Below are 22,803 nucleotides of genomic sequence, written 5' to 3' on the forward strand. Positions count from 1 at the left end.
AGCTCCGGAGCCGTGATGTCATGCTGCAACTGTACAAAAAGTTAGTGCAGCCTCATTTGGAATATTGCGTGCAGTTCTGGTCACGCCATTACAAGGATGTGGAAGCATTGGAAAAGGTGCAGAGGAGATTTACCAAGATGTTGCCTGGTCTGGAGCGAAGGCCCTATGAAGAAAGGCTGAGGGACTTGGGTCTGTTCTCATTGGAGAGAAGGAGACTCAGAGGGGATTTAATAGAGACATTCAAGATGATCAGAGGAATTGATAGGGTGGACAGTGAGAGTCTTTTTCCGAGGATGATGATATCAGCTTGTACAAGGGGGCATAGCTACAAATTGAGGGGTGATAGATTTAAGACAGATGTCAGAAGCAGGTTCTTTACTCAGAGAGTGGTAAGGGCATGGAACACCCTGCCTGCCAATGTAGTTAACTCAGCCACATTAGGGGCATTTAGACAGTCCTTGGATAAGCATATGGATGATGATGGGATAGTGTAGGGGGAGGGGCTTAGATTAGTTCACAGGTCAGCGCAACCTCGAGGGCCAAAGGCCCTGTTCTGTGCTGTATTGTTCTATGTTCTATGTTCTATATTCTAAATTCTGTTCAGAAAATTTGAACAGATAAACTCAGCAAACAGATTTATTCAAACCAAGCAAGAAAACAGAATTCTCAAAAACACTGACAAAAACAAATCAAGCAAGTCACCATTTAAAATCCACCAGCTATATTCAAATTTCAAAAAAACCCATAAATATTGATATAGCTTTAAAGATCCAAATGTTTGCAAGTAATTTGCCACAAATTTGCTTTTTGCAGTTTGAAGGCTGTGCAAAGGCCTACTCCAGACTGGAAAACTTGAAAACACATCTGCGGTCCCACACTGGAGAAAAGCCATATGTCTGTGAACATGAAGGTTGTAACAAGGCATTCTCCAATGCATCTGACCGGGCAAAGCACCAGAACAGAACACACTCAAATGAGGTAAGCAGTCATTGTGCACATTTTGGTGAGTCTGCTTTAATGCATATTATAGATTTTTAAAAATTCACTCATGGGATGGGCAACTAATTCTGGCCCAGCTAGTGATGTTCTCAGAGGGCAGTTAAGAGTCAACTACATTGCTGTAGGTCTGGAGTCACATGTAGACCAGACCAGGTAAGGACCTGAAGGACATTAGTGAACCAGATGGGTTTTTCTGACAATTGAAAATGAATTTGTCATCATTATTAGCCTCTTAATTTTAATTCAATTTAAATTACATCATTTACCGTGATATGATTTTAACCCAGGTCCCTAGAACATTACCTAGGTCTCTGGATTAATACCACTAGGCCATCACCTCTCGCTTTGATGGGGCAGACAATGCTCATGATAGTGTTGGAGCCCAGAGAACACCAGCTGTGGTTATCAGCTTATACAAGGAGGAGAAGAGCCAATTCTCATAACCTCCCGAATTACTTTGTTCATGTGTTAGACAAGACATGTGTTGCTTATATGTTTTTATCTCAGAACTAGACCTTATATATTTTCCCACCAACTGAACGGGAACCTATTTAAACACTCACCAGGATCCTCTGGCACTCCCCAGGTAGTCACAGAACATCAAAGCTAATGCACGATCAGGACAGCAGCTGCTTTTGGGGGCTGACATGGGCCGACGCTGACAGGGGCCGATGTTGATAGGGGGCTGATGGGGGCCAATGCTGATAGAGGGCTGATGCTGGCCAGGGTCTGCACTCGATGTCATCACCACATCCTTGATGTAGGGTCTGCTTCTGCCGTGGTTGGTCTCCGGAGTTTTTGCTGTCTTCGCACCTGAGAGTCATCGTTTTATTCTTTCTCTTATCTCCCTTGAGTCATGTTGTCTCTTTCCCATTGGTTCAGGCTAATTCACTTATCACATGTCTTTACCCTATTGGCCCTGGCCCAGAGACTTAGGTAGCATTACCTCATTACTTCTTGGCCGAGTAAGGCTTTTGTATTACTTCAAATTCTTCATTTTTTGCAAAACTTAGTTAATTCAAACCGGTTTAAATTGGCCCAGACTACAACCTGGGCACAGGTCATTTTTAGTTCACAAGCTGCTCCTTTCTTCATGTCAGCACCTTTGCATTCAGTATCTCCTGTTAGCGACATCAGCAGCTGGTCCCCCACCCACCCCCTTCTCTCTCTCTCTCTCTCTCTCTCTCTCTCTCTCTCTCTCTCTCTCTCTCACTCTCACTCTCTGCAACCCCCGGCTGATGTCTCCCCGAGGCCGTGATGTCAGCAGCTTGTACTTCTCTATCTCTGTTTCTCTGCAGCCTCTGGCAAACAACAGCTATAAACTGATGGCAGAATGATTCTAATGTGTACTTATTTCTCAGTTCCAGCAAAATTAATACCGAAGATAAGAGCTGTTTGCCGTACTGTAATTAGTGTGTTCACAATGAGATTTTGCATGTTTTACTCCAATGTAGCTAGCAACATACAAATTTTGACACCTGTTGGGAAGTGTATGCTGATTAATTTTAATTCCAATAAACCAAAGTACAAAACTCTCAGATCAATAATTAGTGAACATCATTATAGTAGATTTATCTTCTAGCTCAAATTTGACAACATTCTACTGCAATATAGAGAATAGTAATATATTAATTGGACCACATGATCCAGCACAACACAGAAATGGGTAGTTTACACTTTTTGTTTTGAACACAACCAGAACACACAAAACCTTGATCTAGGTACATGCTTTGTGTCGAAATCAATATTTTTAATCTTATTGTTTAAAAAATTGTTTTAAATCAAACATCATTGTTCCAAACTGATGTTCAATTTCATGTTCTGTGACTAAACCACATTCAAAATCTGTCCTGATGAACAGCTACCAGACTCAAAACATTAACTCTGCTTTCTTTCCACAGATGCTGCCAGATGTGCTGAGTTTCTCCAGCAATTTCCATTTTTGTTCCAGAACCTCCCCATTGCTTTGGTGGTCGGACAGCTGTCTTGGGTATCGCATCTGGATTAGTAAATGGCATAATCCCATTTTAAAGTGGTGTTTATCTCTCTCTCAATGTTGAACTATCTCCTGCCATCTGCATTACTGGACTGGGTGTCTGAATTGCTGGATGTCACGACATTTCACCCCTGTTTGTATGTCTGCTTCATCTGCTGCTGTGTGTCATCATGATACTTTGTGACACGCACACACACACTTCCCCCCCCCCCCACACACACACACTTCCCCCCCACACACACACACACTTCCCCACCCCCACACACACACACACACTTCCCCCCCCCACACACACACACACACACACTTCCCCCTACACACACACACACACACGCATACACGCGCACGCACGCATACACATGCACGCACACATACACGCACGCACACATACACGCACGCACACATACACACACACACACACACACACACACACACACACACACACACACACACACACACACACACACACACACACACACACACACACACCCCTTTGTAGCGAGATATGCCTTGCATAAGCCATTCCCTCAATTGCCAGCTTGGATACGCTGTCTGAAATCATCCATTTCTGGATCTTTGACTCTCTTTCAATTTCTCTAATAGTCATTGCTGTGGTTGAAGCATGGACTGCCTCACTCTGTACAAATGTTTCCGTTTCCTTCCTAGTGTGGGAATGGGGTGATATCCTTCAGTCCCACATTGCTCACCTATCACGTACTAACACCCCGTCTGATGCTCCCACTTGTTTATGCCCATAGTGCTGATCCCTCGACTGATTTTTGTGACATCTTGGTCGATCTGTTTCTTGACCTTTACCCTAACTTGCCTTTCAGCTCTGCACAGAATGAACTACATGCTGACCATCTTCGTCAATGATCACTCTCAGTTGCCACTTGTGCAACATTCCCATTCCTTGAAACATTGGTTCAAAGTCATCACTAAGCTGTGCATTGGATTACGTAGAATTTATTTTCAATTGTATGAATAGTACCTCCTTGGTTTGGACAGTTGTTTTGTTCAGCACAGGCTCATGTCCCTCTTGAATCACTACAAATTCAATCTTGACATTCCGAACTCTCGCATCCACAATTAACTGACCAATAATGTGGAGTGGGATAAAACATACTGACACACATTGTAGGAGTTGCTCCCGTTATATGGATGATTGCTATTCATGTTCTGACTGTGTGCTGCATATTCATATTGTCTCACTTATGCTCCTTTAATCACTTTCCTTTGCAGGGTTTGCCATGATTCACTCTCTTTTCAGTTTTATTTCTGCAATTGTTGACAAACTGGGCCTTGCCCCAACGTTTGCAGCATTTTTTTTTCCCCTTGGCGGACAGAGTTTCCACATCTGACACACACTCTCATGCCGACTGTTACCGTTTACATTGAAACGCATCTGGATTCCCTTGTGCCACTTGTTTAATTCAGCTTTTGTTGCGTCGTTGGAAGAAGTGGGACCAAGTTCCAAGCTGTGGAATTGTCCCTCTACTGCTGCCGACATGGCTGCTAGTCTCAAAGTGCCACTTCGTCTTCCTGAAACTTATGCCTCAATTAGTTGATGTGCAGTGTTGGATCACCTGGTCTGTGACCTGGCTTTACAAATCTGCCGTTGTGTGATTTCATCTAACTGATGCCTGCCTGGAATGGATCACAAATTAATCTACTTTTCCCTCCCTTTCTGTCTCTGGTAGAAAACGAGCCTTGGGAATGTGGAATTTGACATCATCACATAATATTGCTTCAGACCTTTCACTACACATTCATAATCCATTTTTCTTTCCATGTCGAGCAATGTATTGAAAATCTCCCTCACCAAAGCATCTGCATTGAACAGCAATGAGGTCTGTTACTGTGCTTTTTGGGCCACCATCAGGATATGGTTCAGACTCTTCGAGCCTGGCCTTACCTTTCATGCTGATGGTACTAGCATCATCTGCCAGATCAAATGATTCAATTCAGTGGACTGCAGACGTAATGCTAACATGGACCTCACTACCTCTGTGTTTGCCTCTGTAATTTTCCTTGTCACTGATGTCACATCTCAGGCTGAAAGAACAAATTACTTCAAATTGCAGATTTAACTTTTCAACAATTCTAAGTGCATGCTCCAGGAGATGTACTCACCCAATGTCCATGGCAATTGGCAACTGATATGTACCAGCCTCATCATCATAACTCATCTTGGATCCACTTACATTATGTTTCAATGCTCCACCTTTTAAAAAGCTTTAATATCGACTTCTTTGTGTACGCAGACAAGCACACACAGACACGGATACGCGCGCGCGCACACACACAGTCACACGCACATACACACACACACAGACACACACACATACATACTCAAGTAGTAGAGTTTTAATTTCAGCCATCTTGAAAATCCCCAACCCATTTTCGTGTCAGCTACAAACTTAAAAAATTGTGGCAGAATCTTCCCAGCCCCTGAACGACATTGTTATAGTGAGAAATTTGACAGTATTATGTGAAATGTTCCATGTTTACCTTCTCAACATCAAGATCATTAAGATCTATTTTCTAACCAGCAAGTTACGATCCTCATTCCTGTGTGACAAAAAGCCAACTGATGTGGATTATCTGTCATTATTATCCTCAACACTACCTAATCTCAGTTCATTAATAAATTATTTCCATCAGCCACCCATTGAATACAAACTCAATGACAAGAGTTCCCGAAATGAAAGGTAAAATAGTTACTTGGTGACTGCAGCTCTCTGCTTGTTCCTCCAGACTTCCGTCCTGGACACCTTGAGCTAATATCTCGGGGCACACTCCAGGGGACTACACTCACACTGTGAACATTGGGAACCAATATGTATAAGCCTAATCATCATGGCTCATCTTGGATTCATTTACAATTCACATCTGCACTTCAATGTTGCGCTTTAAAATACAATTTGTTTATTGCAATGCTGCTGCCAGGAAATGTTACACGCAGAGATGTGTAGCCAGCTGGTAGTTTAGACCATACAGCATCTAATTGTTGGACAAGGGTTTGGATATGTTGCTGCACAGCACATTGCTACATGAATCTCCAACAGCAAACACACTACAGGTGCTTTAAGCATATGGCCATGCCTCAATGTCTATGGGGAATAGTCCTCAGTGAAGTCCAGGGAGACACCCTTTAGGTGGGAGATGCCAGCACAATCGGTCAAGGGGAGGCCACTGATATCAATCCAGACACGGTCAGTCATCTGCTTGGAGCAGTCAGAGTCAGGGGAGTCCATGCCTCAACCATCCTGAGAGTGGGACATGGTCATCTCTGTGCTGCCATTCCGGCAGCTGGAAAAGGGCATTCAGGAGGTTGCATAGATATCAGTCAGGGATCTGATCACTTATCCTTCAGGATTGCCTGGCAAAATCACTGAAAGGAGGGGGTCATAGTTACTCCTGAGGGCCAAGTCAGTAAAAGTCAAGGAGAGGTTATCCCAGGACATTGCTGCAGGAGGGATCTTAATTGTGGGCATACAGAGGAGATTACAGTTGTGAAGGGTTGGACAACTCAATTCCTAAGAAGGGGAGATGATATAACATTGATGGGAAAGGGCTATGCAGGATGTGGAGTGACCAACAGTCAGTAGCACCCTGGCTTTGATGGGGTTGGAGGAACAATGCACCACTAGATCCTGCGAGCACCTTGATTGTGCTTTGTGTGGGCAGATAAAGATTTGTATAAATGGGTTGATGAGGAAATGCAAAACCTGTATGGTTAATGGGGAGGGCTACCAAGAAGTGAATGGTTAAGTTTGAGGGTTCACTGATGTTAACAGAGTGAATCTGAAACTCACCCTATTTCCTTCCTATGTGTGGAATAGAGATGAAAATGCCAGTGACCTCATTCAGAGTGGGCGAGATAAATGCTTCATTCTGTGAATGAGGGGGGCTTTAATTTCAAGTGGTGAGGTCGTCAAAGGATAACAGCATTCCACAGAGACACACACACAAAGTTTAAACATATCTTGGCACATCATGCCATGTGAGCCTTAGGCATTAACCAGGTATCTGGAGACCAAGTCCTTGTCTCAAGCACTTTGAACCATATCATAGAACCATTACGAATCAATCCCATTAATAACTGTAATACTCTAATGTTTTTTTTCTACCTGGAAAGATGGACCCTAGCAAACAAACTAGAAATGACCTGCCATTCACCTCTATCTGCACTTGAGCTGCTCGCTTCACACTTTCACCCATCAAACATCATGTATTACCAGATAAAAACCAAAAGAACTGTGGATGCTATAAATCAGGAACAAAAACAAAATTGCTGGAAAAGCTCAGCAAGTCTGGCAGCATCTGTGGAGGAGAAAACAGAGTTAACGTTTCAGGTCCAGTGACCCTTCCCCAGTTCCGAGGAAGGGTCACCGGACCCGAAACGTTAACTCTGTTTTCTCCTCCACAGATGCTGTCAGACCTGCTGAGCTTTTCCAGCAACTTTGTTTTTGATCATGTATTACCAGGATGGCTAGGTTCTGTTCCATCATTGTCATATTTGCATCTAAACAGGCATACACTCTTTCTTCATTAGGTGACAAGGTGATGCCTATAGTAACGCAGCCAGAAGAAGAACCATATACAGGACCCTCGCACTGAACACTGAGGATAGTTGAGGACAGGGCAGTAGAAAGGCCTTGGACAAGGTTCTGCAATGTAGGCTGGTTAGTAAAGGTAGAACACGGAAAGTTTCAGGAAAAGCTTGCTATTTGGATGCAAAATCATCTTGATAGTAGGAGACGGATGGTCGTGGTAGAAGGCTGTTGCACTGGATTGGTGGTCTGTTATCAGTGGTATTCCGTAGGGATCAGTGTTGGGTCTACTGTTGTTTATCATTTATGTAAACATTTTGGATGAGACGAGAGGAAGCAGGATTACTAAATTTGCGGATGACAGTGAGGGATATTGTCTAAAATTACAAAGGGATCTTGATCAATTGAGCTAATGGGCTGAGGAGTGGCAGATGGAGTTTAATTTAGATAAATGCGAGGTATTACATTTTGGTAAGACCAACAAGGTCAGGACTTACACAGTTAATGGTAGGGCCCTGGGGAATGTTGTAGAACAGAGAGACCGAGGGGTTCGGGTACATAGTTATTGAAAGATGCAACACGAGTAGACACAGTGGTAAAGGAGGCGTGTGGCACACTTGCCTTCATTACGGAAACCATTGAGTACAGGAGTTGGAACATCATGTTGTAGTTATAGAGGATGTTGATCAGGCCACTTTTGGAGTACTGTGTACAGTTCTGGTTGCCCTGCTATAGGAAGGATACTATTAAATTGGAGATGGTGCAGAAAAGATTTACAAGAATGTTACCAGGACTGGAGGGTTTGACATATAAGGATAGGCTGGGACTTTTTTCCCCAGAGCATAGGAGATTGAGAGGTTTATAAAATCATGAGGGGCATAGATATGTTGAATAGCAAAGGTCTTTTCCCAAGGGTTTGGGAGTTCAAAACTAGAGGGCATAATTTTAAGGTGAGAAGAGAAAGATTTAACAGGGACTTGAGAGGCAACATTTTCACGCAGAAGGTGGTTCTGGTCACTTCATCAAAGGAAAGATGTGGAGGTGTTGGAAAAGGTGCAGAGGAGATTTACCAGGATATTGCCTGGAATGGAGGGAAGGTCTTACCAGGAAAGGTTGAGAGAGCTAGTGCTTTTCTCTTTAGAACGATGAGGGATGAGAGGTGACTTGATAGAAGCATACAAAATGATCAGAGGTATAGACAGAGTGGACAGCCAGAGACTTTTTCCGAGGGTGGAGGTAGCTAATACGAGGGGGCATAGTTTTAAAGTGAGTGGAGGTAGATACAGGGGAATCGTCAGAGGTAGGTTCTTTACTCAGAGAGTGGTAGGGGCATGGAATGCAATGCCAGAGAGGTTAGTGGAGTCGGCCCCATTAGGGGCATTTAATGTGCTATTAGATCGGCATATGGATAATAGTACAAGGTAGGGGTGGAGGTTAGGATTAGGGTAAAAGTTCAGCACAACATCATGGGCCGAAGGACCTGTACTGTTCTATGTTCTGTATACAAAATGAACTGCCAGAGAAAGTGGTAGTTGCAGGTATAGTTACAATCTTCAAGAGACATTTCGATAGGCAACTGAATAGGAAAGGTTTAGGGGGTTATGGGCCAATTGCAGGCAAATGGGTCTAGTTAGTTTGGGAAACTTGGTTGGCAATGATGAGTTGAACCGAAGGGTCTGTTTCCATGCTATATAACTCTATGAATCTATGACACTCTGTAAAGGTAGCTGGACCTTCCACCTCCACCCTGTCTGTCACATCTGATGAAGAAAAGAGAACAAATGCAATAATGTATGTGGAGTAATGTATCACCCAAGCCACTTATGTTCTCTCAGAAAGTCTTCTGTCTAGAATGCTCAGACATGCTGAGCATGTCCTGTCCAAAAGCAGATGTGCCCTCTCCAACTTGAGCCCCACAGGGCTGAGGCCAGCAGGAGGTCGAAGGCCCAGCCTCCTCCAGGGTACCCTAAGAGAAAACTTCTGAGGATCCTGTATGTAGTTCCTGTACCGACTGCGTTACAACAAGCACCACCCTGCCTCCTTGTGAGGAAGGGGCACATGGAGTGAGCTGAAGGACCCCTCACCACCTGTCCCCTGGCCATTAGCGCTAAGCAACAGTCTCTAGGGGTGCTGGATGTGGGTCTGTATGGCTGCTCCCAGCCTTTCCAAGATTACAGCCAGACACACACATGCTTTAGGCAGCAGGGTCCCAGCAAAAGTTCTTTTGTACAAGTTGGCCCAGTGCTCCTGACAGACCTGCCTGCTGCTACTGCGCCTGTTTGTGCATATAAAAGGAAGTCAAGAATTGCTGACACCATTGGGTCCTCTCCTGCCTGGCCTGGACAAACGCCTGGTCTCTGGCTGCCTTCTGAGTGCCAGCGACCTGGGGCATTTCTTCCTTGACCAGCAGTGGAGGTGTGTAAGTGAAGTATTCACCAACTGGTTCTCCCAATTCTAATCTAGATAAAATATCCCCCAAGGTGACTGTATCTGAGCTGGTCAGGGCTGTAGAATAATAAAGGAATTCAGAACTTTTTTTAATCCCAAAGTTTAAATCATTAATTTATATTTCAAATGGCAGTTATCTCAGCTCTGAATCTTGAGGAACCTCAATTCCCATCTACTGCAACTATAAATAACTACTTTTTACTCCCATTCTCTTCTTTCTGTGCTGAAAGCAATCTATTCATCACTTATCCCAACTCTATAATCTTATTTATTCATTTATATAGGTCACATTATTGAAAAACTTCTGAAAATCCAGGTAAACTGCATCTACTGCATCGCTATTACCTGCTCTCTCAATTACCTCCTTAGAAAATTAATAGGTTTGGCCAACCAAAAATTTCCCTTTACAAAATCCATACTTAACTATTTAGTTTTGTATTTCCCTTTTCTAAATATTCTCTATTCTGTCCTTTAATGGGTAATTCCATCGTGGCATTTCCCTGATACTAATGTTAAGGTGACTGGGCCATAACTCTGTCATGCTATCATCCCCTTCTAAAATGAATGATGCTCATTGGCTTGCTCCTAGTCTTTTGGTTTTATATATTTTTGGAATAAATATTGAAGGTGTACTGTAATGTTCTGATACCTCTTCCTTAATTTTCTTTAGGAGTATGATTGCAATCCATTATTTCCAGCGTTTTATCCTCTTTTGAGGCTGATTATTTTATTCGTACATTCGGTTTTATTTTGTATACAGTTATATTGTTACTCATTATAGAATCCATACAGTGTGGAAGCAGGCCATTCCACCCAACAAATCTGCACCAACTCTCTGAACAGCGTCCCACCCAGACCCTGCACATCCTGGACACTATGGGCAATATAGCACAGCCAGTTCATTTAACCTGCACATTTTTGGACTGTGGGAGGAAACCAAAGCACCCAGAGGAAACCCATGCAGACACGGGGAGAATGTGCAAACTCCACACAGACAATCACCCGAGGGTGGAATCAAACCTGGGTCCCTGGCTCTGTGAGGCAGCAGTCACCAATCTAATTAGTCTAACTCCCTGATAAATACTGAAGTAAAGTAATGATTTATTATTTCTGCCTTCTTCCCAGCATTGCCCATGGTATTATCTGGTCTATAACCTGATGCTGGTATTCCCATCACAGCCTTATATTTGTCTTGCTCTGACTGTGGTTATTTTGTTTCATGTTCCATAATAATTTAGTTTCATTTGTTTTGTTTGTCTTCCTGATTGTTTAATTGGTGTCTCTCCTATTCCATCTTGTAATGGTCCTACTGCTGTCTAAGCATTTAATGTATACCTTATTCTTAATCCACAATTATTGCTTTATGATGTTATTCATCCATGGACTCTCACTGCCGTTTGGCTTGTTCTTCCCTATTAATGGAAAATATTTTCCACTGCACAGCACTGTACGACAGTCACAACTTCCGAAATGTTCCCTTACACTTAATTCAGTAGTTGCTTTAGTTTAGTCCCTATTACTGCAGCCAACAGTAGGTCTTTTTATTGGGGGCAGCGCTTCTTATGTGTTGGGTTAGAAAGGAGTCCTGTACACATTATAAGTACTCCATTCACTTCTTCTCTTTCTTCTTTTCAATTACTATCAGTATAGTCAAAATAATAGAAACTCAGAGCAGGAATAGGCTATTTGGTCCTTTAAGGCTGCTGTATCATTCATTATGATCATGGTTGATCTTCTCTCGCAATGCCATATTCCTGCTTCCTCCCCATACCCCTTGATTCCTTTAATATTTAAAAGTTCGTCCATCTCTTTCTTGAATACAGTTGGTAACTTCGCCTTCATTTGCCTTCAGTAGTAGAGAATTCCACAGGTTGACCACTCTGAGTGAAGAAATATTTGTTCTTCTAAGTTCTAAATGGCCTCACCCATATCCTGAGACTGTGTCCCCTGTTTCTTAGACATTCAGCCCATGACTGTAATTGTGTTTTTTTATCCATTTCCCTAATATGTTTGCATATTTCTTCTCCATCTCCCTTCAACAAATTGGTGAAAAATTTGAATGAAAAATAGATATGCTCATTATTTTTGTAGATACTCTTAGGTGTGTTTCATCATTTGTTATATCTTTTCTGTATCCATCTGGATTTTGGCTGTTAGTTGCATTCCTTTTCTTTACTGCTTTTATTTTATCACAAATAAATGTAGTTATTCCACTTTCTTGTTTCCCCTCTCTTAGTTTTTCAAAATATGTTATTCCTTTATATGTATAATTACCAGATCTGACTTTTCTGTAGCCCTGTCTTAATCTCAACATTAGTGCCTTCAGCTCTTTTATTTTTTAATACACACCCTACCCCTACCCCTCAAGGACTTTTACCAATCTGCCACCTGTGGATGCACCTGACCACTGTATTGTCCGTGTGGAGATGGAGTCCCACCTTCACATGGGCAACACCGTCCATCGTGTTGTGTGGGACTAACACCATGCTAAATGGGAGAGATTTCAAACAGATCCCGCAACTCAGCACTGGACATCCAGGAAGTACTGTTGGCCAACACTAGCAGCAGAATTATACTCCTGCCCACTTTTCAGCCTCGTGTCCTGGCATATCCCCATACTCAGCCATTACCATCAAGCCAGGATATCAACCTTGATTTAATGGAGAATGTAGGAGGGCATGCCAGGAGCAGCACCAGACACACTTAAAAATGGGATGTCGATCTGGTGAAGCTTCCAAGCAGGACTGGCTTGAATGCTAAACAGCATAAGCAGCAGGTGATAGACAGAGCTAAGCAATCCCACCACGAATGAATCAGATCTAAGCTCTGCAGTCCTGCCATATCCAGTTGTGAATGTTGGTGGACAATTAAATAACTGACTGAAATGAAGGCTTCACAATTATCCCCATCGTCAATGATGGAAGAGCCCAGCACATTGGTACAAAAGAGGAGGCTGAAGTATTCGCAGCAATCTTCAGCCAGAGTGTGGAGTGGATGATCCAGTGGTCGCTAGCATCACAGATACCAGTCTTCAGCCAATTTGATTCACTTCAAGTGATGACAAGAAATAGTTGGAGACACTGGATTGTGCAAAGGCTGTGTGCCCTGACAACATTCTGGCAATAGTATTGAAGACTTGTGCTTCAGAAGTTGCCGGTCCCCTAGCCAAGCTGTTCCAGTACAGTTACAACCCTGTATCTACCCGAGTGTGTGGAATTTTGCATAGGTGTGTCCTCTACACACCATGCAGGACAAATCCAACTCATCCAGTTACTGTCCCATCAGTCTACTCTCAGTCATCAATAAAATGAGAGAAGATGTCATCAACAGTGCTATCAAGCAGTGCTACCTGCTCAGCAATAACCTGCTCTGTAACACCCAGTTTGGGTTCTGCCAGGGCAACTTGGTTCCTGACTTCATTACAGCCTTAGTTCAAACATGGACGAAAGAGCTGAATTCCAGAGGTGAGGTCAGAGTGATCACCCTTGACATGAAGGCCACAGTTGACTGAGTGTGGCACCAAGGAATCCTGGCACAACTAGTCTGAATGTGTACTGGGGATAAAATCTTCATTGTTTGGAGCCATGTCTAGCATATAGGAAGATCGTTGTGGTTGTTGGAGATCAGTCACCTCAGCTCCAGTACATCTCTGCAGAAGCTCCTCAGGATAGTTTCCGAGGCCCAACCATCTTCAGTTGCTTCACCAAGGACCTTCCCTCCACCTTAAGGTCAGAAGTGGGGATTGAGCAATCATCAGCACCTGCAACACTTCAGATACTGAGGCAAAACGTGCACTATGTTCAATTGCAACAACACTTGGACAGTATCCAGGCTGGGGCTGACAAGTAGCAAGTAATATTCATAATACACAAATGCCAGGCGAGGACCATCCCCAGTAAGACACAACCTAGCCACTACCACTGATATTCAGTGATGTTCCCATCAACATCCTGGGGCTACCATTGACAAGAAACTGAAATGGACTCACCACATATGTAAGGACTATATATACACACACGCACAATCAGCTTTGCTATAATACGATGGTTACGTTCCTGCGCAACATCGCAGTATAAAAAATCATGCTATAGATTTAACAGGACCTATGGGTAAAGCAGGACAGAACACCAGAAAATATCACTCAAAAGCCTAACACAGTTTGAATAAATATTTAATTCTTATCTGACATTGAAAATAAAAGTGAATTTAACACCTTACCTTGAAAAAATGTCAAGATGACTTGATTACTCTGTTGCTAATGTAGGAGCTCAGGATCATCATCATCATCAACAACATTATCACCCTCAGGTGCAATTTTGGTTGCAGGGTTAGGACGAAAAATAGATAATTCCAGAAGTGGATAGGTTGTGATTCATTGCCTTCTGACTCTTTCTTGGGGCTTCAGGTTTTGCCCAGTTTTTGCTGCTTTGCCCTTTTTCTTCTTTCATGAAGAAGCTGTTCATAGGGTTCCATATAAGGTCTTATTCCGTAAACTGCTACCCTGCTGCATTCTGCATTGAAATATTTGACCTCTAAGATCTGCAACTGCTTCTCAATTTCCCCTCAGGATAGAACACAAAACAGAGCAGCCCGCAAAACTGTGATCCTGTGATACCGGCGTGCAGATTCTTCGGTATTAACATTGTGCATGCTCAGGGCAAAGCCTGCGAAGCGATCAGCTGATGTCGACATGTACCCCTCCACTCACTGACGGAATTGTGTTATAGTCAACACACATTTGTGGGTTAGAAATAGTGTACCCCCATTTGTCAGCCTCTTTATAACCAATTTTTGTTGCCAGGGCATGCATTATAGCAGAACCGATTGTATATTCTATACACTCTGCAAAGCCTGTCCATCATCTACAAGGCACAGGTCAGGAATGTGACAGAATATTCCCCTGAATGAATGCAGCTCCAACAACATGCATGAAGGACAAAGCAACCTTTCTGATTGGCATCACATCCACAAACTTCCATTCCCTCTGCCACCGACACTGAATAGCAGCAGTGTGCACTCTCTACAAGATGCACTGCAGATGTCCACCAGGGTTCCTCAGACAGCATCTTCCAAACCATGACACTTCCATCTAGAAGGACAAGGGAGCACAGACAGAGGTGGGAATGCCACCACTTGCATGTTGCCCTCCAAGCCGCTCAGCATATTGACATTGGGTCAAAATCCTGAGACTCCGTCTGTAATGGCATTGTGGGTCTACCTTCAGCACATGGACTGTGGCAGTGCAAAAAGGCCATTGACCACCACCTTTTCAAGGACAATTAGGGCAATAAATGCTGGCCATTTGGCAAAACCCCCAAACTCCACTCAGTCTGGAGATACACCAATTTTCAAGCATTACAATGGGATCGTGGCAGAATACGTTTGGCAGGAATTGTCTGATGACTTCACTAGAAATGTATCATTTCATCCACCACTCGTCTGCTCATCCACCTGTGAACTATTTTTATCATCTTTTCCGTCAACCATACTTCCAACACTATTTATTTCCTTGCCACCATTTCTTCCTTGATTTGATTCTTCACTATGCTTTCCTACTCTGTGTTTTGTTTACATTTAGGCTGTTTATAGTTCTTATAAGTGTCTCCCAGCTGCACAGTGTTACTAGTTTAAAGCCTTTGCCACATCCTTTTTGACTATTTCTGTTAGAATCTGGTTTCTATGCAGGTACAAATGGAACCTATTCCATTCTTACCAGCTCCAGCATAGCCAAGAACAGGCCCCAGTGTCCAGTGAAAAAGAAACCTCTTCCCCCACCAAGATTTCTAAATCTTTAGCCAGACCTGAATTCTTCTGAGTTTCCTGCTTCTGATTTGCACTAGCTTTGGGTTCTTTAAGGTTCTGCTTTTGAATTTAGAGTCTAATACACCTGCTCTTTAAGCAAGACACCTTCCCTGTTCAAGAATGAACCATGCTATCTAAATTCATCTTCACCCTTTCCAAGTTCCTCATTCCTCTCCAGCAACCATAGGATAACCTTTAACTGTGGTATGCCCACCTGTCGGGATTCCTTTCACCAGCTGCTGAAGATGCTATTGATCCACATAGTTATAGAAGTCCCACCTACTGCTGTATTTCTGTTTGTAAATCCTTGTCTCATATTTGTATTCATTGGCTGTTTCTTGGATTCTCTTTGGCCTTGACACTTTGATTTTCCACAGGCTTACAAATTTTATCCATTGCCGCACAATTGAGTTTAAAATCCTGTCTACTCCCCCATTTGAATGGGGTTGACAAGAACACAAATCTTAACACAGTTCAGGTACATTGCAGCATCTGTGGGTCATCTGACTCAGACTCTGAACTGAAGCTTCTCAAACGACCCCAATGGCCACAGACGCGTTTGCTCTGGACCAAACCGGCATCCAGGAATTCCCACATGCTGCAACTGTGACAATTCACTTGAGCTGTCATGCTGATGTGTTCTCAGAAATTACTTAATTATTTTCAGTTTTATATTTAGTTATGTTTATGTATTATTAATCATAACTATAACTTGCAGTTATTTTAAAACTTAGTGATAGAATAAACTTTATCACTTTCCAGGTACTCATTTCAAAATAAACTTCTGTGTGTGTAGCAGAGTAAGAATCCATTCCTGACAAAAGCAAAGTAATAGTTCACTTTTTTTCCTTCCTCCCCTGCGCTCCCTTAATCACTCAACTCTGGCACCATATTATAAGTCACGTTCAAGTTCTAAGTCACACTAAGTTAGCTGGTTTTATGTGTTCCGAAGACAAAAGCCTATCAATCTTATTTTATGAAGATCCAGTTTTAGCTGTACCTTAATGAAACTGCTGTTTCATTGGCGGCATTGCTACAGCTAACAACTACAGAGGTTAAACTGCAGATTTCAATTTAATGCCATGTATAAACAAAATTAGATTTGCATAGTATAAAATGTCGATTTTCTTTTCTAACAACTGTGCACATTGAGTCCTTATTCTTTATTCAGTCATTCGTTGTTGTATTAAGTAGTTTAACAAGTTAATCTAAGCATTTAATGCAGTTCATATGTTTGTCTAGTTCTATTTTAAACCACTGTACTAGTCTAGACAAAGACTCATAACCATTTCCCTATCTGCTCGGCTAATTAATTTCTCTAGACATCAACTCATAGATCTTCCCTGTCTGAGATCACTCATTGTTCACAAGTTCCACAGAATTTATGAAGTTTCTCAAAAATGTACAAAAGTAATGATACTCATAAAAGGTGGTTTTCAGTTTATCTGTTTTGGGGTGCCAGCTCATATTTCTGACTGACTGGGCACAAGACATCTCTTTGTTTTCTTTGTTGACCTGTTTGAGCAAACTTCTGGAATTTCCATTCTTGAAACCAGTTCTTCAACACATAACTCAGAAAATGAACTTTCAATCCAGGTTTGTAATGTTCGGTTGATTTCGCTGTCACTTTGTTGTGTACGCTCCTTTTAATGCTTCTTTTTGGCTTTTATCAGAAACCTTACGTTTGTAAGATTCCTGGGTGTACAAAGCGTTATACTGATCCCAGTTCCCTCCGAAAACATGTCAAAACGGTCCATGGGCCTGAGGCTCATATCACGAAGAAACAGCGAGGAGATATCCACTCAAGACCACCACCACCCAGGGACTCAGGCAACAATTCCCAGGCTAAATCACCTGGGCAGCAACAGGCTGAGCTAAACAACACTACCTCAAAGCGGGCAGAATGTCTTCAAGTTAAGGCCATAAAGACAGAGAAGCCAATGGTATGCTACTATTTTCAAAGTTAATTAGGACATTCATTACACCAAGTTCAAAGCATTCTCTTTGCAGATTTTTATCCTGTTGCCCTGAAGATGCTCAGACTTAATGATAATCTGTATCACAGTTAATGCCAGAGCTCTGGTACTCCATTCAAGAAAAGTTTATTTGCATATTAAAAATGATTGTTGCCAGGCGTTTTCACTTGTGGAAAACAGCAGAGCCAAGCTCTGTTTGATTCCAGACCTGCAGGCAAACGTAGAAACACATTTATGATCCATCCCTAAGATCAGCTAACTGTGACCTTCCGATATGTGTGCTGAAGAGAAAAATCAGCAAAATGTGCATAAGCTCTGTCGAAAAGTTTCTGATACCAACTGTGAAAGCTTCTTTTCCATTGTTAAACTGAGTTTAAGATGGCAAAGTGCATAGATACAGATGGCTAACCATGAATATCATCTTAAAACCTTAAAAAAAGTATTTGAAGTTGAGAAATCATCAGACCGAATGTGAATATGTCTGAGTCTGCTGAGGGAAGTAAGGGTGGAAGCTGCTGAGTAACCGCTACAATCCTCCAGTCCTCCCTAGATACAGTGGTGATCCCAGAAGCCTGGAGGATCGCCAACGTTGCATCTGTGTTCAAAAGGCTTGTAAGGATAAACCTAGCAACCACAGACCAGTCAGCTTACCCTGGTGAGAAAAAATGTTGGAGATGACAATCTGGGGTAAAACCAACAGCTAGCAGTGATTAGTTAAGGAAATCAAGCATTAACGGCAAAATCATGTTTGACTAAATTGTTCCAGTTTGCTTTGATGAGCTAACAGTTTATGAGAGTAATGCATTTCATGTGGTGTGTGTAAAAAACCTTTTCAGACAAGCAATACTTCACTTTTGGATGAAAAAAAAATGTGTTTACTTGATTGCTGGTGAAACATACTGATCCATTGTTGTAATTATTCCCTATCCTGCAATTAATCACCACTAACTGAAAGTAACTTTCTTTTCTCTTTCTCGCTTTCACTAATTTGCTGACTTTTCTGTCTGGTGCTGTCTCATTTCTTGTTCTGTCTTCCTAAGGACAGTGGGTAATAAGGTGAGATTTTATGTCCTGTTTCATTCTTGACTACTTGAATTTTCTACACAAATTAAGGCTGTTATTGAGATGTTCCTAGACTTTTTTGAAAAAAAATTAATTTCTGCAAAGTAAACATTGCTGACCAAAATGAGATTTCTTGCATTGTGGCGGGGCTTCATGAATCACTGAGAGGGCAGTTCAGGGTCAGCTGCATTGGGCAAAACTGCATTCAGCTTCAGAGCAGACCAGACCAGACTGGGCACTGAAGAATTAACTCCATTAACTGTTCTAAATCTTGTAATCCAGTCCCTGTATCTGTCACTTGTGTTGAAAGATCTCCGCTATAAAACCATATCTTATGAACTGTATCCCCCTGAGGCTAATCTGTTATGTGTCACCATTCCACAGAATCCCTACAGTATGGAAGCAGGCTATTTGGCCCAATGGGTCCACACTGAGCCCCTGAAGAGCATCCCACGCAGATCCATCCCCCTACCCTATCCTTCTGACGTTCGCATGGCTAACACACCTAACTTACACATCCCTGAACACTATGGGTAATTTAGCATGGCTAATCCACCTAACACCCACATCTTTGAACCGTGAGAGGAAACCAGAGCACTCAGTGCAAACCCATGCAAGGAGAACATGCAAACTCCACACAGACAGTTACCTGAGGGCGGAATCAAACTTGTGTCCCTGGTGATGTAAGGCTGCAGTGCTAACCACTGAGCAGCCACCATACTGCCCAGTAGTCAGAGTGTCATAGTAAAGGAATATTGGGACATCAGTAAAATCACTGAACACTTCTGGGCAGATAATTGCAAATAAAGTGCTGGGAAAATTATGAAGAGTATTTTATGTTTTATCTTTGTTAATTCTCTCTCATAATCCTTTATCTTTGCAGATTCCTTTTTCATTATATTTGCACCAACTTATTTTTGATTTGCATCATCTGTCTGACAAGTGCTAAATGCTTTTCTTTTAATTTCAAATTTTATCTCATCTGCCTAGAACCACAAGTGTCAACACAGTCCCTTTATCCTTCCCGGAATATGCTGAAGTTGCAGTGTTTTCATTATCTATTTAAATTTTCCAGTGGGTGAACTGCAGCACAATTTACCAGATTTTCCTTCCAGTTGATTTAGACGACATCTCTTTCTCTCTTGCTATTTTGATTTTCTTTTTCCATTCTTACACTGAAGCTAGGTATACTGAAGTCACAATTTCTGATGTAATTCCCTCATGTTAGGTCACCCACATACTTTGCTTGACTATTCAGAACCACATCAAAAGGTGCAATCTGCCCACATGTAGTAGCTTGGCACTATTTAGTTCTAGTGGATTTGTGTGCAAGTGTAACTCTCAGTATGTCAACATGTCCCTCAGATTCTGCAACTATTTTACATGTGCTTAGGTAATGCATGACGTAGCAATATTTAAAAAGTCAAATTCTCATTATTTTATGGGCTAGTGTTTGCTTATGTCACTTTTACATGAGCACAATAATCAGTTAAAGTCCGCGCTGCTTTTACAAAACTATCGGATTTCCTCATGCATATAAAGTCAAGGCAACTCAGCTGTTTCTTTCTGTCCATCCCACAGACATCTCAGCCAAGCCCTGGTGGTCAGTCTTCATGCAGCAGTGAACCGTCCCCCTTCAGCAACCACTCCAACAGTGGGATCGAGCTTAATCTGAATAGCGGAGGCAGTGTGGGAGATCTCAGTGCCATTGATGAGGCACCAATTATGGACTCTACAGTTTCTACAGCAACTTCAGCATTGGGCCTGCAAGCCAGAAGAAATTTGACAGGGACCAGGTGGATGGAGCAGCTAAAGGTGGAAAGGTTGAAACAAGTCAATGGACTTCTTCCCAGAGTCAACACCATTCCAGCTACCAAAAACACAACATTGCCTCCTATAACAGGAAGTGGTAAGGAAGAAGTTGCAGTTTTCTGTAGAAGAACTAAATTATTCCTTAAAAACACAGAGAGGAGACGGTCATCTGAGCTACAGAATAGTGCAGGATATTGAATTATGATTCATATTAAAATGGCTGAGGGCCATTGAGAAAAAGTTTTTGAATCAGTTGATTCCTAAAACATCTAGCTAGTTTTCTGAAATGACAATTGCTCCAAAATTATTACTGGAAATAATAATAGAGTTAGTGATTTCTATATTTTGGTCTTTTAAATGAAAAAAAGCAGCGATAATGAAGGGATGCTAAAACTGATCACTGCATGCTTTACACATCGGTGTAAAGGTATCATAGGTTGTAGACAAATAAAAAGACCTCCATATTCTTAGTGATAATGGGAACTGCAGATGCTGGAGAATCCAAGATAACAAATTGTGAAGCTGGATGAACACAGCAGGCCAAGCAGCATCTCAGGAGCACAAAGGTCTAGGCCCGAAACGTCAGCTTTTGTGCTCCTGAGATGCTGCTTGGCCTGCTGTGTTCATCCAGCTTCACACTTTGTTGCCTCCATATTCTTAGCCTGTTTTTAGAACAGTTGCCATTGTAGCTTAAAAGACTGAAAGAACCCTCGAGTTTTATAGAAGCCCAGCAGAGAAATTTGACTGCCTTACTTTGCTGTCTAAATTGGTGCTTCCTTAAGTTTTCCTAAGATGATGGGATCGACTGTAACAAGCAAAACTCCCAGTTAACAATCTGACACAGTCGCCAACTGGAAGGCTTATCTTTGTAAAAGAGGAAGGGGCATTGACTTTACAGTGAGGTGCAATAAGAAGGCAGAGTAAAGGTATGCATACATAGCTCTTGACAGTGAGATTATTTGGTGCTTACATTGGATGTCTAACATGCACAGCACCACGCCATCTATCTCATGCAGACAAAATTCTTTCTAAAAAAGTGCCTCAAAGTAGTTGGTAGATAATTTGCTTATTAACAAGGTGTAGCTGGGGCAGATTTGTGGAGAAAAGTATTTTTTGTCAGTGATAATTGTTGAAAACCAAAAGGAATTGTGCAGTCTCCTCCGTCAATTACTTGCACCATTTGTTGCAGTTGTAAAATGTTTCAATATTCTAAATTAAATTGCAACATTTGCATTAAAAATGTGTAATTTTCAATTCTGGGAAGGACATTAAAAGTAGACCAAGAATTTGTTTCTCGTAGAAATAATTTAGGTCCATAGTATGAAAATCACCACGGTGATGTATTTTTCAACATTCTTTTATTTATGTCAAAGATTCTGTGTGGCCCTTTTGTGTTATGGGGGCTTTCAAATTCATGAAACAGCTGACCTAACAAGATTGAAAAATTCCTTTGCCAGAATTGGGTTTTGATGGCCTATTGCATGGGTGAAGTTTCATAGAATACAGCCCCCACTTCTGTAAATATAGCCGGACAGCAGCTGTAATGGTAATAGAAATATTCTCCAAAATTTTAGATGTCCCTTTGTAGCAGAAAATAGTGCACTACTAAAAATTATCTTTATAATTGGCATCTAGTTATATTAGATGTACTGTTGTAGCCTATTGGCAAATGGAGAACAATTGTAATGTAATCCAGATGTTTTAATGTAGATGTTAAAAACTGGATTATGATGGGGAATACTGAGTAATTTGAGGGAAAAGACTGAACTATCAGAAATGTCTGGTACACATCTTTGAAAGTATACAAATCACTTTCAAATTAAGTATGTGTTTGTACAGTTGGGCGAAAGAAGGATTTTTAAAAAATTTTATTACTCATTATGATTCATTCTTGTCCTGTAGCTCAGGATCATAGAATCCCTACAGTTTGAAAACAGGCCATTCAGCCCAGCAGATCCACACTGCCACTCCGAAGAGCATCCCATCCAGACCCGTTCCCTTACCTTTACATTTTCCCATGTCTAACCCACCTAACCTAAACATCCTGGGCACTATGGGGCAATTTAGCATGGCCAATCCACCTAGCCTGCACATCTTTGGTCTGTGGGAGGAAACCGGGGCACCCAGAGAAAACCCACGCAGACAGGGGGAG

The 22,803-nt window shown here is 42.0% G+C and overlaps 1 protein-coding gene across 4 annotated transcripts in view; it reads left to right on the top strand.

Annotated features, from left to right (window-relative positions):
- The window catches only part of LOC125451846 (transcriptional activator GLI3-like), a 390,661-nt gene that overhangs the window by 363,904 nt on the left and 3,954 nt on the right, over window positions 1–22,803 (top strand). For all 4 annotated transcript variants that reach the window (XM_048529496.2, XM_048529497.2, XM_059645818.1 and 1 more), the window contains 3 exons: window positions 814–978; window positions 17,475–17,744; window positions 20,421–20,748. In XM_048529496.2, coding sequence (XP_048385453.2) covers window positions 814–978; window positions 17,475–17,744; window positions 20,421–20,748 — 763 coding nt within the window. The remainder of the gene's footprint in view (window positions 1–813; window positions 979–17,474; window positions 17,745–20,420; window positions 20,749–22,803) is intronic.

Source organism: Stegostoma tigrinum, chromosome 5, assembly GCF_030684315.1.
Source record: "Stegostoma tigrinum isolate sSteTig4 chromosome 5, sSteTig4.hap1, whole genome shotgun sequence".
Classification (NCBI taxonomy): Eukaryota; Metazoa; Chordata; class Chondrichthyes; order Orectolobiformes; family Stegostomatidae; genus Stegostoma; species Stegostoma tigrinum.